Source organism: Tyto alba, unplaced genomic scaffold (assembly GCF_018691265.1).
Source record: "Tyto alba isolate M040663 unplaced genomic scaffold, T.alba_DEE_v4.0 Super-Scaffold_18, whole genome shotgun sequence".
In the NCBI taxonomy this organism is placed as follows: domain Eukaryota; kingdom Metazoa; phylum Chordata; class Aves; order Strigiformes; family Tytonidae; genus Tyto; species Tyto alba.
The window spans coordinates 12,665,661-12,682,071 of record NW_024881280.1 but is presented as its reverse complement, the minus strand read 5'-3'; the positions used below and the strand labels follow the sequence as shown (position 1 = coordinate 12,682,071).

Below are 16,411 nucleotides of genomic sequence, written 5' to 3'. Positions count from 1 at the left end.
AGAATAAAATGAAGAGTCAGGTTTTCTGCAGCTCCAGCATCCATTTTGAACGTGCAGTTGCTGATCCTGCTCCCACTCCCCAGCCTAAGCTTCAGCAGCAGCAGTTGATCGTACCTAAGTTCCTACTACAAAGGCTCCAGCTTTTAACAGTGCACAGGCTGCTGCTGAAGTGCCTCCAGGAGATGCTACAGGTGCCTGTCTGGGGAGATACAGTCTGCAGCCAAGACAAAAAGGACGCACAGGGCTTCGGGCAACCTACTGTTTAGCATCTTGACAGTAGCAAAAACTGGCCATGCACATTCCCTGTGCCCCAGTAAACAGCGCTCTGGCAATTTGACCTCTTTCCAAGACAAAGACTCTCTCTTTAAAAGCACCCTGTCAGGGTACGGCTGTTCTGATCTGTAATATTTGCCAGTGGAGCCAACAGCAGAGCAGCCAGTTAGGAGAGAGCATGCAGGAACAGCCCCTGTCAGGCCCCAAGGTTGTCAAAACACGGAAGAGCCAAACCAGGCAGAAGCAGGGTGCGAGGTATGCGGGAACCAGCCGTGGGCGGGGAGCTCAGCAGGGCTCCGGGGCTGGGCTGGGGACGCTCCCTCTTTGCAGAGCGGCTGCCATCGCGCAGCCTCAGCCCCAGCTCCACGCACCACGCGGGGATGGCACCACAGGAGCTGCTACACCGAGCTTGGGTGAGCTCTGGCTTTCTGCACAACCCACGAGGGTGCTAACACAGAGCTTTTTCTCATTCTTGTTTCTAAGTGTGTATGTATGTATAACTGTATTTGCACGTGTGTGTGCATGTGTACACACAGAAGCTATACACATTTTTGCTTGTACTCGGAAAAAAAGGTCTGTATTTGCAACAGATGAGAAAGCACCTCACACCAGAAAAAGTAAAATGCTCTGAGGATCTCTGCGTAGGCTAATTATATGAGCAATATGCTTACCTTATCTTGAAGCTCTCTCAAGAGAAATGAGAGAGGCTGTCCATGGAGGTTTCCAGACTGAGTTGTGAGCGGGGTGTTGATATCAGCATGCGCATCCACCCAGATCACACCAAGGTGTGGGCACTGCCGCGCGTGGCCACTGACAGAACCAAGTGCCAAGCTGGAAGTAACAGTAGCAAAGTCTTTAGTCACCATTTCTGCTTCAGAACAACTACAAGGACAACGGGGGGGCGTCTCTGCAGCTTCAGTCAGCAACACTGCCACATTTGAACACATTGGCCATCTGTGATAACAAAGGGTGCATCCCACGCGAGCTGCATGGCACACCACTAGTGTGATTCCAGGAGACTCCAATTAACTCTACAGGACTGTATTAGTAGTGACAGATGAGAAGAGCTCTCTCCTCTCTCCACTGTCACGCTCCCCACACTCTAATCTTTATCTGCTCTAGCTCCAAATGATCTCATAGAAAAATCTAGTGTGCTCACTCATCAATTCTGCTATTCACTCATTTTTGATTCTAGTCATGACACCTTCCCCCACAATTTATTCTTACATGCCTTACCATCAATTCTCAGACCAAAGCTTAGTGAAAAAGAAGAGAGAGAGATTCACATGTTATAAGATCTATTACAAAACGGCCTGAGTGTAGGCATTGCAAACCCATGCTAAGCGCTGATATCCTGAGAGATGAGGGGTACGAGAGACACATCACTAAACATTCAGCAATAAAGCAAACTCAACAGTTCCCAAAGGGACCTGTTCACCCAAACTTTCCCAAACAGAAAAACCTCATTTGATTGTCTGCAGATCACAAAACAGTTTGGAAAAAGCCAAAGTCTTAGAAGGCCAGACTTTTGTAGCTGTCTATGTTCCACCCTAAAATCCCCAACAATAAAATCAAAATGCTGCTACCCTATGGTATGGCCAGGAAACAACGCCAAGACCCTTCCACCCTCCCCTTAGTTCTTAATTAAATTCTCACACTCCAGGTGTCAACCTGCAGCGTGCACCACTGCTCACTCCTAGTTCACTCACCTGTGGTCACCTCCTATGGTCACACAGCTGTGTCCAGCAGCTACTGCTCTGCTCACCGCATCAGCCAGCACCTGGCTGGCCGAGCCCACCGACCGCGGATATAAAATCAGGTTGTTGTACAGTTCATCATTGGGAACTTGAGTGAAATTCAAATCTCCAAAGTCGTACACTTGGCATCCTGGAAACACAGCAACAAAAGGAGAAAGTGAATTAAATAAGTGCCCAGAGAAATGCTCAAATTACTGTGCCCTCAGAAAAATCAGTTGGCCAAGTGCGAAAGGAATAACGGGAAGGGAACAGATTCCTTTGACTATTTGCATGCCCTTGCAAACAACCGTGTCACAACTTTACAGATTAAAAAACTTATGATAGCATTGTTGCTTTAATTTAGCAATCAGGCACATCAATCATAGAAATTGACCTAGAAAGAGTTTGGGTTTGGGTTTGTTTTTTATTATTTCTTGGCAATTTTAACATGAAAAAGTACAGTTTGTATTGCCATCTTCCTTCCCAAATAGATTGTATACAGCCTTAAATGAGCTCAGTTGGTCAAAAATGCATAGGGCTACATGTTTCAGTAACTGAGTCCTAACTTATTTTTCATTTCCAAACCCCACAAAGAATCCACATTTCATGATATGGAATATTTCATTGGCCAGTTTGGGTCCGGTGCTCTGGCCGTGCTCCCTCCCAGCTTCTTGTGCACCTGTGCCCAGGCAGGACATGGGGAGTTGGAGAGTCCTTGATCTCTCAGCAACAACTGAAAACATCAGTGTATTATCAGCATTTTCCTGGTACCAAATCCCACACTGAATCAAAAACACAGCACTATTCTAGCTACTCAGAAGAAAAATTAACTCTATCCCAGGCAAAACCAGGACATCAATAATGGAAATTTTCTTACAGTACTTCCAGGCAACTCCATGGAGGATGCACTGGCGCTTTGTAAAAGAACCTGTCTATTTTCTCAACACAAGATGTTCTAGAAGGCATTTTAATTCTAGATCCCAGCCCTCTTTGAGATCCTATCCTTCCCTGTTACAACTTAATCAGGTGTTGAAGCCTGACAACATTCTGGGTCTAAGAGTCAGCCTTTCCTAAAATGTATTTTTGTCTACTTAGCCTGAAAAGGAGTGACTTGACAGATTAGGAAACAAGGGAGCATTTTTGAGTTTTGTTTCCCCTCCTCCACCCACCTGGGAACATATTTATTAATTGGCTGCATTTGGAGTTTAATTTCCATACATATTATAGATCTTATCCTTTGAAGCTCTGCTGTCTGATACCATATGTTTTCTTAGCAGTCATTTAGATACCAAAGTTTCCAGCAGTATCTCACAGGCCTGAGACTCTCAGTTTCAGACAGGCCTGTCACTACAGGCACTGATGAGGACTGTAAAGGCCCCAAGGTATTTACAACTACACCAACAGTGGCTTAAGTCGAGACCACCCTGAATACCAGTCAGGCCTGTCCCATTTGTTCCTCAGAATCACTAGTCTGCAGTTCAAAGCACCCAGGCTACAGCTTGACATTTTGCCTTTAGCCAGAGTATACCTAACGGCAATTTGAAACATTAAAGCAAGCAAATCAACGTGAAGAAACAGCCCACTTGGGGCTCTGGGTTTCAGGCTTAATTTCCATTAAGCTGTTAGTCTAATGTCAGGGAAACAGGCTCTATGAATTTGCTTGGTGGAAAGAAAGATGTAAAAGTAGCATTGAGAACATGACTCATAATTTCAAAAGGAGTTTTGACTGGTGAAAAGAGTAATGGAAAATGGTTGAGTCACTTGTGGGAATTAGGTGACTGGGAAGTAGGCAAGTACACTCATAGCAGGGACATAGGCAGACGTAATCAGGGTATTTGTTAGGAGAGGACATGCCAGCTGAGCACAGCTACTTGCAAAGGATTAAATAAATGTAGTCTCAGCAACTCTGAGAAAACACATTACCTGCAGAGACTTAAAACAGTAAACACGACCATGACATACCACTCCCTGGTTTTCAAAAGGCAACACAGGCACACAGCAGCATTTTTCTTCCTCCTTTAGGCAATACCTAGCTAGCCAGCAGGATGACGGCTCTGGAATTTTGAGCCTGTTTTGTTCAGATTTGAATGTGCTATCTGATCTCCATACGACCACTACATTTTATTACCCTCTTTCATTCTGCTGCTGTACAGAATCGGGAAAGAGCTGCAAGCTCTGACAGATGTTCAATGAATGTAAAAAAAAATTTTTTATTTTTTTTTTTAAATCTGTGTCTTCCTGCAAGGCTACTTCTCAATGCATATGCACACTGCTACACATTTCAGTATTTCAAAGTTTGATGAAAGTACATGAGTGTGCCTGAAACAAATTTTGGAAGAAAAACTTCAAGACACTGCATCATTCCATAGGTATCAAGAGCTTTCAGAGACACTGTACAAGTTAATAATGCCTTTGATCAAATACTCTGACAACTGTGGGAAGTAAATCTGCAGTTAGGATCTGTGTTCAGTGACTTGTACTTTGCAGGACAGCATATTACACAATGTAATGGAAGAAAGGACTGCCACTTACATTTTGTTCTCTCTTACAGGACATACAAGTGCATCACAGTATTTTCACCCATTAAAGGATGAAAAAAGAATGAGAGGAAATTATATCAAGAAGTTCCATCTTTAGATCAGTGTAAAACAAAGCATCAACCATGCCATCTTTCATAGCACTTTAAGGAATCGGTTAAGATTCTTCAGGTCATGCTCAAGGCAGTCCAAACATGGCAGATGCCAGCAAGTGTGTTTAGAGAAGTATCACCTGTGTTCAAGAATATCTTTCTTCTTTACCATGCTCTTCTCCTAGTCCCCCTTCGTAAGGCCAAAAGACTTGGTTCAGCTTCTGAACAAAAAAGCTATTCATTTCTTACCATCACATCAGGTTCATACAGCTTACCATGTGGGTATGGATGGACAGACACACACTTTAGGGGTCCAGATTTCTGCAATCTTGTCCTTCTTTTGGACACACAGTACTCATATCTCCTGCATTAAGATGCCTCTCTAGTTACTTTTATAAAAAACCCTAATGTCTGTTTAAAGCCAATAGATGCCTTCAATTTCTGCTACCATCTTCAAAAGTTCGTTGCTTTTTCAAATAGTTCACAAACCTTGTAGCAGCTTCTTTTCTCAGCTTTGGGCTTCCCCCTTATTTAAGCCTACTGTTTTCATGTGCTTGCAGAGGATAGCTCAAGTTTCCTTTCAGCCAACTATCCAGTGGCTGTCTGTTTAAGATATAGTTGATCTCAGAAGTACGCACTAATCTAATCCTTGAACACCAATAGTATCTTTTCTTCCTACTAATTTTTTTTAATTGTGCCTATGTGTTTTGAAAGCTATGATTAAGTGACTTTAGGACAAAAGGAAAGCTTAGGGAATAGATGGTACACAAAATAATTCACAGTACGTAGATAAACCATGTATCCTGAAGTGATCAGAAGTCTGTGTATGTGCAAGTATGCACATATATTTATTAGGATTGACCAGACACTAAAGATATGAAATCAACCCATACATTTGTCTTAATGCTTACTGAAGAGCCAAGAAAACCAATTTGTGTCAAATTAAGTAATTACTGATTTATTTTCTTGGCTTCCATTTAGCGTCTCAGATATTAGCCTAATACTTAAAGACCTGAATTTCTTTCCATTTCATCTGCCTGCTTGTACACAGTTTTGATTTAAAGAAATAAAAAAACCCTAAATCTCTCAGCTATGTTATTTTGTCCAACAGACAGACATGCTGTAGTGCAGTGCAATCTGGTAGATCTTGCCGTTATTTGGCTGTTAGCAAAAGATTTCTATAACCCACCACACCAAACAATATGCACTTGCTTTCTTTGGTAGTTGGGGTACTCTTTATTTTAAGGTACTAATTACTATAAACAGATATCTTTTTAAATCAGCACAGATATTTACCATGATGAATATATATGGGCCTTTTAAAAGAGATTAGATCCAAATTCTGAAAACTAGAAAAAGATGTGGGTAGATAGGAAAGCCAGCTTCCTTACAGTCATTAGAAAGCAGAGCATCCACACCATCTGTCAGTGCAACAGAGCAGGTCTAGCCAGGATTGAAGTTCTTTTTAAAAGAAACAGTACCATACAGTACTTACAGACTAACCACCACAGACATTTTGCTAGTAACTAAATAATATGAAATTAAATATGATCAAAAGAAGTCTTTTGTTCCACTTTCGAGCTCTAACAGAAATGACATTCAAATGAAAAATACATTGCATGTGATTCATTAGTCAATTATCAACAGCATAGAAATTTTATAACATGTCCATACATGTCAGCTCCAGCAGCACCCTAGCTCAAAAGGGGATCACTTTCTGAAGCGAGGCGGGGAAAAAAACACCAAACAAACAGGCTTGATTCATCTATTTCTGTTACAGGAGCTTGAAAGAGATACGGGGGAGATACAAGGGTCAATCTGAATATGAACACGCAGTATAGTTACATAAATAAGATGCATATATGCACAACAGTCGTCCTGTTAGTATGAATGATAAGTGTGTAAAGGCAGCACACACCGCTCTTCTACAGTTTAGGAGTATAATCCTCAGTGGTTCAATGCCTCCTCAGAGTCTATCAACAGCTCTTTGGGGGCACATTTCAGCCAGAAATTAATAAATTAGCTTGAAATCATTTGTAAGGTAGATCTTTCCTAGGCCAATTTCTTTTTACCGGAATGGGTTAGGGAAAGGTCACATAGACATGAAACCAGCAGACCAGGTATGGAGGACAGTCGTTTCTTCAGCCTGCACAGCCAGAACAAGAACTTACCTGTACCTGGTAAAAGAAATAAACATTTTTCATCATTAGGAGCCTAACTTATACAGAGGTAAAAAAAAGGTGGAAATGCAAATTAAGAACATATTTAAGAAAAAGTTTCCTGCGTGCCTTTTCAAATAAGCTATTAATGTAGCAGTCAGGCTCAACCCAATGATGCTTATAACTGGGACATAAAATGCCCTTTAGCAAGCTACATGACAATGGTAATGTTCACTTCTTATTATCTATAAGCAAAATACAGTCCATTTATTCAGCAGCCACAGTAAGCAGCAGTTACTATACCAAGTCATTTCCCTGCATAGGTTTAGAGAAAATTTTCTTCTGTAAAAGCAGGTGGCTCATAAGTTTGCGGGCATTTAACCAAAAAGCATCTGGGCAGCAGGAGGGAAAGCCTGACTCCCTCCCACCCTCCTCTACTAGGATACTGCACCAGAGCCAGGAGCAGCAATCTGATAGCAGGAGATTCAGCTTTCAAAATCCAGGCTGCGTGCTGACAGTGCCCAGTGGCATGCTCCTGTAACAACTGTAACAGTTCTCCTGGGCAGCAAACAGGAATTGGAACAAAAGTGTGTGGAATGCAAGATAGAAATGATCTCCTGACACTGCCTGTTTACACTGGATATTTGTGACCTAGGGGTAAAAAGAAAAATATGTCCTAAATTAATGGGAAAATTAATTCTTTCCTCTTCCAGGTTTCTAAACCCGGATGAACTACTTTCAAAAGGAATCTGGAAATCCCACAGTTATTACATCTTTCTTCATACTGTGTGTTACATAAAGCTACTCACATGAAAGCATTGCTCCTGCAAACTGTTTTCTCAGATTTCAGCCTGTTTAGTAAATCACCACAGACACAGAAAGGCTTTTCAGGAAGCAGTATTATGAACAATGTTTATAGACAAATTTAACATTTTCCTTCCTTTGAACAAAACAAAGGGCTACAAGCTGGTACCATCCTTCTTTTCAGCATAATCTCACTGGTTTATGGCACGGATTTTGTAATCCTTTCTCAGAGACACTGTCAAAATGTTGCACAACAGCAAACAGATGACTCCATTCATTAAGACCAGTGCATTCTGAAGCCTATTTTAAGGAGTTTTAACCCTCCAGAATTATCCAGAGGGTGTATGTGTAAAAACTATGCAAAGTGCATACTTTTGTTTTACATGAATACAAAAGTAGGCTAGCAAGGTTCCCACTACAAGACACTAAGATTTCAGCAGCCTAGTTTAATCATAACCTTCTTTCTTGGAAGTTCGTTACACAGTGTCTAATTCACTTTAAACTGAATAGGTATCTGCTGGAAGAAATCCCCTATTGGATACAGACATTTGATGGCTCTGTAGGTCTCTGCCAGCTCTAAAATTTCACTTCCTAAAAGGCAAATTCATGTATCAGTAATTTCTACCCTGCCTTTTGGAATTTTGAAAGGTCTGGTTTAAGACAAAGTTTCCTTATCTGTACCTATTTAAAAGGCTTCAGCTCATACAACAGTAACAAGCAAACCCAATTCCAACTGCTACCCCAAGTCTGTAATCTTAAATGGTACCTTGCATAAAATCAGCCAAGAAATTTTTTCTGACCCCAAATCGAGCAGCCACCTCATTTCCTTTTGATAACTGTTTATAACTTTTATCTCTTATGAAATCCTGTGTGCTTGACCTGAAGAGGTCTCCAAAAACGTCAGTGCCAGGTGTTGGGAAACATTTGCATTGTGACTTGCATCAGAGAGGAGACAAGGGTGCAGCTATTGCAGTCTGCCACTCTACCAACAAACCCTGCACAAATTCTAATTTCCTTCATATAAGCTTAACCCAGAAACAGGTCCCAATAGCAAGAACACAAGTGGGCATATATGTACAGCCATAGCAAGTCACAATACCAAAGCAGCTCTTCTCAAAAAGCAGTGTCTTGTGCTTTAGATAATAACAATTTACTTCTGTAACTATCTTAATTAACCATGATCAGTAACACAAGAGGAAGGGAGAGCAGAATATATCAGGGATTAGTAAAGTTCTCTCCCTCTCTCTTACCAACTGCAGGAAACTAACATCAGACCAGCTTACTTCTTCATATACAAATGAAAGATCTGACTTTGACTTCAGTGCCTCATTCCCTGCTTTTCACCAGGTGATTTTACAACAGAAATGTCCACCTTCCATCCAAAAACAATCCTCTGTACCATATTCACATAAGCACATACCTGCCGTAGGTACCCTGGTCTTGTGAGTCCACAATGAGAGAGAAGATTAAGGTTGCAAATGAGAAAGTAATAATGAATTCCATGCACCATAAAGCAGAGCAAAACACAACTCATTACCTAAATTTTCCCCTCTGTCACCTCCCTTTGCGCCCCTCTCCAACACCATTCATAGTTAAAAAAAATAAAACAGCATGTGATCTGAACTTATTCCAATCCAGAGGCAATTTTATGGGTGCAGGAATTCACTTCAGTCATGTATTAAAAATAATTTTATAATCTGAAAATATCAAGGATGAAGGGCATCACCATAAAACCGAAGAAATACAAAACCCCCAAGAGCTCTGTGCTTTGGTCCCTGAATCTGAACTCCCTTTACTGAAAGATTAGGAAGAAATAATCAATTCAGGTTTCCTGATTTGCATCAGGAGAGCTTATTTTAAATGTATTTAAACTAAACTGATATGAGGAACAATTACAATTAAAGCACTGAGTGAACTTTACTCCAAATTTACCAAGTTTCTTTTAAAGCCAACTTTATGGATAATGCGCAACTTGGAATATGTGCCAGCCAAGTGGGAGAGGAAAAAACAAACAAACATCAAATCAATGATGGACAGAAAGCTTTTCATTTAGAAGCAAAGACAAACAGATTGGGTCCTCAATCAGCAGAGGGAAGGGAAGAGAATCAGAACTGACCTACTGCAAGGAATGCTCCAACTGCACGTACTTTCACCACTGGCATTTTCTTACTAGCTTCTAAGGCTAACTGTAATCATGCAAATATCAAAGGGTACAACATTCAAAAGGATAATCCATAACTGCTGTCAGAGCACACTCCCCCACTACTGGGAGCTTAGTTTCCAGCGCTCAGGGCGAGCTAGCTGATGAGGTCTGTTGTGAAGAAGCAGCCTAGAAACAGCCTCCATGGAGGCCTCCCCAAAGCAGCTCTCCCCCAAAGCCTCCGCAGGGCTCCTGCCTGTGGGGCTACTGGGCCAGCTCCTGGCTGCCTTTCCTCCCAGCCCAGGGCAGCACCTGCCCTTGATGCATTCTGACAACTGGCCTCATTTCAAATCTCACTGCAAAGGCCAGTTACGACCAGTCCATATGACTGCGCTTTGATTTTTGTCAAACCACTGGTCTTTGAAGCTAACCAATCATGGCTAATCAACATTTGAGAGCTAAACAAGAATAATAGGGTTCCGTGGATCTCTATCTGTGTATAAATAAAAAAAAGAGGTCATTTATTCTAGTTCCAGACATAAGCTGCAGTACTATATAAGCATGTTTTACTGATATTATTAAACAGAAGTGTTTGTGCATGCTTGCGTCTAAGGGAAAGAAAGGAAAAAGACGGCTGACATTTACCTGTTCTGTTGCAGGGGAGAGAGAGAGGGGAGTGTGTGCCTGGGTAAAGTAAGGGTATTCCCATTTCTGCTTTGTAGGGCAGAAGGCTTAGCTGTTAGTCTAACATCTTTATGCAACATTCTAACCGATTTTCTCCTGAGAATGTTTCTAGCAAATTAACAGACTAAGCTTTGACAGTACTGACAGCAGAAGTGATCACAAAGAACCCACAAACAGTAGCATTTCTCATGTCAACGACAATGCAGAGATTTAATTAAATGTGCTCCTTAAAATGCCAGCAGTTATTTAAAATTTTGTCTGTCTCCCATTTCAACTTTATCAACAGCAGAAAATGTGAGGAAAGAGGCTAAAAAGAGGTAGACTTTGATATTATCTATACAATAAATTTAGACTTTATTGGAATTCTACAGATTAGAAATATTTACTGGCTCTACTAAACTAGAAAGCTGTAAAAAGTTTAAAATACTGAGCTTTGAAGAGAAACAACTGAGATGAGATCTAGTGCAAAGCTAAATGAGATTCTAAGCCAAGAGTACCAAATTCCTGACAGATCTTGTTTCTAAAATAAATGGATCTTTGTCAAACTACAGTCTGTAAATCCAATCTTAATTCAAATATAGGGCAAGCAGAATGGCAGTTTATCAAAGTCTTCAGGGATATAGGCAATTCTTTAAACACATATTTACTGGATGAGCTGATGAAAATTATTTTCCCAACACTGCAGCTATAACTCTTGCCAGTCCACATCTGCAGAACCCTAGCATCAGTACTTCATTAGGCATACCTTGGTGCATAATTGAAAGACTATTTATCTTCCTCAAACTCTTCACCCAAGAAGATTTAGATGTAAAGAAGAGATATGTGCAGAAAAATCTGCTTCATGACTTATTGCTAAGACTGAAACTAAGCATATGAGCAATGTTGGTGAGACAGCAAAGTTGAATTGCTATTTCTGGCAGCAGATGTCAGTAGGACTCCAACAGCTTTAGGCAAAGCAGGAGCATATCTCCAGTGACATGGGGATTAGCAGCTCCATTCCCCTTTTAGAGGAGGTTACTCCTTTCTGAGTCAGTACACTGACCTCCTGAATCCTATTATTGAAGCGCTTTGTTCTGGTCAAACAAAAGAATAGTAATATGCTGGTAATTCTCTTTGACAAGTCTAGCTCTACTTCTGCCTGTAAGCCACATGTCTCTGCAGTCCACTAACCTGTCAAACCAGCAACACCGATCCAAACTTTGTTAATCAATTCCAGAGTAATCCAAACCAAAGTCTGAACTCAGCAACCCAGCCACAACCAGCTCTAAACAAAGGAGTTAAAAAAAAAAAAAGGGACAGAAACAACAGTCAATATGTAAGAATTGATACTTGGGGAGAAATTTTATACTAACGTTGTTACCATGTTAGCAACAGCAGACGTGCTCCAAGTCACCCTAAGGGCTATAGTAATTAACACAACAGCTATCTATTATTTATAAAAAACTGAGAATGGTCCTGCTCTCCTTCAAGAGGACTAGGCAACACTCTGGATTTAAGTTTGACTGAATTCTCTGCTTAATCTACAGCAAACAGGAGTGGTCCAAGAAATTCTCACTATAAAGAACTTCATACTCTGCATCTTCTGTAGCTTAGGTCAAGTGCATCTGTCAGCCATCTTCCCCACTCCTTCCCACTGGAAGTCCAAGAGCCTCCACATATTGCACCTGTTTCTCTTTACTGCCAGAGCAATACACAGCCCTGCAAGCTTTGTACCCTTTCCTCCCCCATACCAGGGAGTTATGAGTCTCTATTTTCATATAGCACTTTTACTTCTTTGGCACGATGGAAGCCCTTTAATGTGTTGATTTTTTAGTTTCCCCTTAGGAGAAGGAGAAAAGCCAAAAGACAAACATCACCAAGGTGAATAAAAAAACCCACAGGCATAATCAGTTATATTTTAAATTATCCATGCTACAGACTTGCACACCCAGTGGTTTTGGCTTGGCAGCTGGACTCCTGCTACATTAACTCTCCTGAGTACACCTCAAGCTACCACCAACATGCAACTGTGTTCTCTCTGCTTCTAACAAAGGGATAAATGTCAAGTTAGTGGCTCAGATTCATCTCTGACAGTCTGGTATAGACTAGTGATACTATCTGCCTCTGAGCTCCCTCCTCATATTTCAGCCTAAGCATAAACAGGCTGTTCATTGACAGTCATCATTTTAGGCAGCCAAGAATTTATCATACCATGTAGGTATAGTCACAGTCTCTTTAAAGGGAGGGATCTCCCCTAAAAAAAATAGAAAGCAGAGCAGCAGCTCAAGACACTGAAGATAGGACTACAGAAGAACAGAAAATAGAGTGGAAGGAACAATAAAATTCCCTCCCAAAGACACCAGCCAGTGAAAGCACTATGCAAAACAGCGTAAAAAGGAGGAAACAAAGGTCTAGTGTTCTCACTCTCTGATGTGTCTTGAGCACTATCAATGGAAGTCATTACATCAGGCATACAAATGTATGAAAAGCCATGTGATTGCTTGATATTCAAAGGACATACAGACAAGACTAAAATAATCAAATGCAGTGCATGCATCTTACTACCCAAATGCTACATTTTAGAGGAGACTTCAGAGCACCTTAATTTTATGCAGGTTGAATTGAATTTGAATATACAAATGAAAAATTAATAAATCAAGCTTTACAGTTTCAGGCAAACAGAAGAATCTGATCACTAGAAATCTCTTCTACTTGAAATAAGTGAGGGCAATTTTATTTGAGGGTTACTGTTAATACAGAGGTTTCATTACAGGAACACTACCTCTTTCCGCCATCTGTACTTACTTAGACTGCCCAGAGTCCACCCTTGCTCTTCCACAGAGAAGCATCATTCCACAGCTGGCCTCATACCTGGCTCCAAGTTTGCAGTGACAAGGAAAATCATGTTTACAGCACTCCCTCATATCCCTGTGTGTAATGAGGGCATGCAACACCAGCAATAAAAAACACCTTTCCCCCCCCCCCCCCAGCTCCAACCCAATGGACACAAATGCTTCAGAAGTAACCAGTTCAGGCAGAAGAACAGAAACCCTGTATCTTAGATAAACATTATTTCCTCTTAAAGGAGAAACCTGGTCTGCTGCAGTATTATTTACCTGCTCCTGGAAAACAAGCCAACAAGGTCCCATGAAAATTATTAATTTTTTTAACATATCAGATAAATAGAATATCTAAGTTAATAAGGAGAGTAATACTGTGGCTCTCCTGCCTTCTTCAATGTATGAGAAGAAAATTCATAGTGTTAGAAAGACAAAGAAAAAAGCAGCTAAAGTTTTACTGCCAGTTCAGCGTGCCACATGAGTCCAAGCAATGGCACTATTATCACAGTACTACATGCAAGCTAACCTGCCAGCCCAAGGAAGAAAAATAAACAGCCCACACACAAAAATAATAATTTGTTAAATTTCCATGAACAACAGATGTGCACAATACAACACGCTACACGGCAGAATCCTCCTCAATCTACCACCCTGCCCTCAAGCAGATTGTCTTTGCAACATAAACTACTCCTCTGTGTATGCTGGTGACTACCATTGTTTCAGGATGGGCCCTGATAGCAGAACCTGCTAACAGTCCCTGTTCTATCTGAACCTGTTCAGAAGACAAGATGCAGATTTCTGCAGCAATAAACATCAACACCAACTGAAAAAAAAAACAAACAAACAAAAAAAAAAAAAAAAAACAAACCAAAAAAAAAAAAAAAACAAAAAACAAGCAAAAAAAAAAAAAAAAACAACAACTACCCCCGTGGAAAAGTATGTCAACAGCAGGAAACTGAAACTGCAGGAGGAAGAAATTACAGAGCCTTTAAAAATTGTAAGGGAACAGCAAGAAAATATCTCCACGCGCATCACTAATTAACAAGTACACAGTCCATAAGCAACTACACAGTTAAAGTATTTTTCACCTTGCACTTATTTTTTAGTTTAGCTTGCTTCATTTCTATCCCCACAGCTTCTTGTTACTGGAACGCAGAAAGGGCTTGTGTTCTCCTTTTTTTCTACCTTCTCCAAGTTCCTACAGAAGTAAGCTTGTGTCATGCAAATTAGGGGTTTTTTTCCTAGTTTTTGGCGGAGTTTTTTTTGCAAAAGACCTCTTACAAAATGGAAGTATTAGATCTAAAGTACCTGAAGGAGAACCCGAAACTGTACAGTATAAAATAGTCAAAATTTCTGCCTACAGTCTCATCTAGAATAACATCCTCCTTTCAATAAATAAACTCTAAGATCAGTAACATCCAGATCTGCTTTTATTCCAGTATATAAGACCCCTTTTAGACACATTCTTCCATGTTTGTAGAGGTTATAGATCATGCTCACTAGACTTCAAATATTGCCAAGGATGGTATACGTCTCAACTTTGTGCAAAACACAGCAAAAGAACGTCTACTCATTTGATTGCAAACTAGGACTTTTCAACTTGTAACTCTATGAAGGATAAGCCTACAGGGCTGCATAGAACAACAGCTTCTGTTTTAAAGAGGTTTCATAATTTAGAGTAAGTTTGCTAGAGGGTGACTAGGCAATTACATTTCCTCTGCACGCATCTAAACTCCACTGATCACACATGGAGCAGATAACAGTTCTTTCTGTGGTCCACCCCTGCAATCCATCCCCATCATACAGTTTTCAGTAACACTTTTTAAAGATTCTCCAAGTCAAAGTTCAGCTTTACAAGTTTCTATCCCTCATGTCCTGTCTCTAATAACCATGACACAGTTTTCTGCAGGTCTCAGCTTGAGGAAGCAATAGATGGGAGAAGCTGAAACACAAATAAGCACATGGATTTGCTTGAATAATGGTGGTGGTAACAGTGAAAAGACCAGAAACTTTCCATTTGTACAGTGCTATTTGCAAGTGTTTTCAAAGCAAGACTTCAGACAAGACCTCATACACAAATCTGAGTCTTTCTCCAGAAAGTTCCGACTTTCATCATTTGAAAGCGTGCAAGTATTTTAGGAACAAGCCAAGTAGTCGGTAATGAATATAGAAAAAGGAAACGCGCGATGTGAGAAATCGAAGAACACGGTGTAGGGTATTACTTGACTGGATACCCCGAGCGCACGGCACGTCTTAAACGGCCTCGCGTTCCTCTGGCTTTCCGTGAGCCCCGGCGCGCTCAGGGCGCCAACACAGAGCCCACCCGAGCACGCCCGGCAGCCTCTGGGGAGCCGGAGCACCCCGGTGGGCGGGCGGGAGCCCCGGGGACAGCCCCCCCTCCCCGGGAGCGGCGGCACGGCCGCACAGCAGCGGCTATGCGGCAAGCCTCTCCGCCCCGCTGCCGCTGAAACGCGGCGAGCATCGCCTTCCCCCCGGGCACCGCTGGCTCGGCGGCGGGGATCCGGGTTTCGTGAGCCACTGGAAAAAAGCGTTTCAACCCCACCCCGCCCCCTCCCCAGCCCCCCGGGCTCGCAGCAAGCGGCTGAGTCACGCTGCCCCGAAAAGCGCTGCGAGAGGGATGCCCTGCCAAGGGAGGGGGGAGGCGGTGGCAGCCCCGCGGTGCTCCCCCCGCTGCTACCCGCACCACCACCCCCCCCTCCCCGCGCCGCCGAAGCCCCCGACGCCGCGCCGCGCCTCACCGAGCCCGGCCAGCCGCTCCACCAGCCCCGCGGCGCGGAGAGTAGCGGGGCCGTGGTCCACTCCCCGCCGCTTCTGCGAGACAAAGAGAAGAGGGGTGCGTTAGCCAGCGCTGCCGGCGGCCAAGTCCGCGGGCCCCGCCGAGGGGAGACGAGCCGCTGCGGCAGCCCCTATCCCCCCCGCCGCCATGCCCACCTGCCCCCGGGAGAGCGGGGCTCCCACCAGCGCCACGGAGTGCGCCTGCTTGGGCAGCTGGAGCCCCGCGCCCGCCTGCCTGCGGAGGAGCCGGGCGAAGCTGCTGCGCAGGGCCATGATGCAGGCACCGCGGAGCCGCCGAGCGACGCGCGCTGCCGCCCCGCTCCTCTTAACGAGCTCCAGCCCCGCGGCCCGGGAGCGAGGTCCCCGCCCGC

At 42.7% G+C, this 16,411-nt stretch overlaps 2 protein-coding genes across 2 annotated transcripts in view; one reads left to right on the top strand and one right to left on the bottom strand.

Moving 5' to 3' along the window:
• Window positions 1-16,411, top strand: part of TMEM229B (transmembrane protein 229B) — a 323,642-nt gene that overhangs the window by 184,847 nt on the left and 122,384 nt on the right. The window lies entirely within an intron of this gene.
• Window positions 1-16,411, bottom strand: part of ARG2 (arginase 2) — a 23,081-nt gene extending 6,670 nt beyond the window's left edge. Inside the window, exons 1-4 of the mRNA XM_042790960.1 lie at window positions 16,197-16,411; window positions 16,004-16,076; window positions 1,983-2,160; window positions 945-1,104 (exon numbers count right to left, since the gene is read on the bottom strand). Of these exons, the coding sequence (XP_042646894.1) occupies window positions 945-1,104; window positions 1,983-2,160; window positions 16,004-16,076; window positions 16,197-16,313 (528 nt within the window). The 5' untranslated portion in view covers window positions 16,314-16,411. The remainder of the gene's footprint in view (window positions 1-944; window positions 1,105-1,982; window positions 2,161-16,003; window positions 16,077-16,196) is intronic.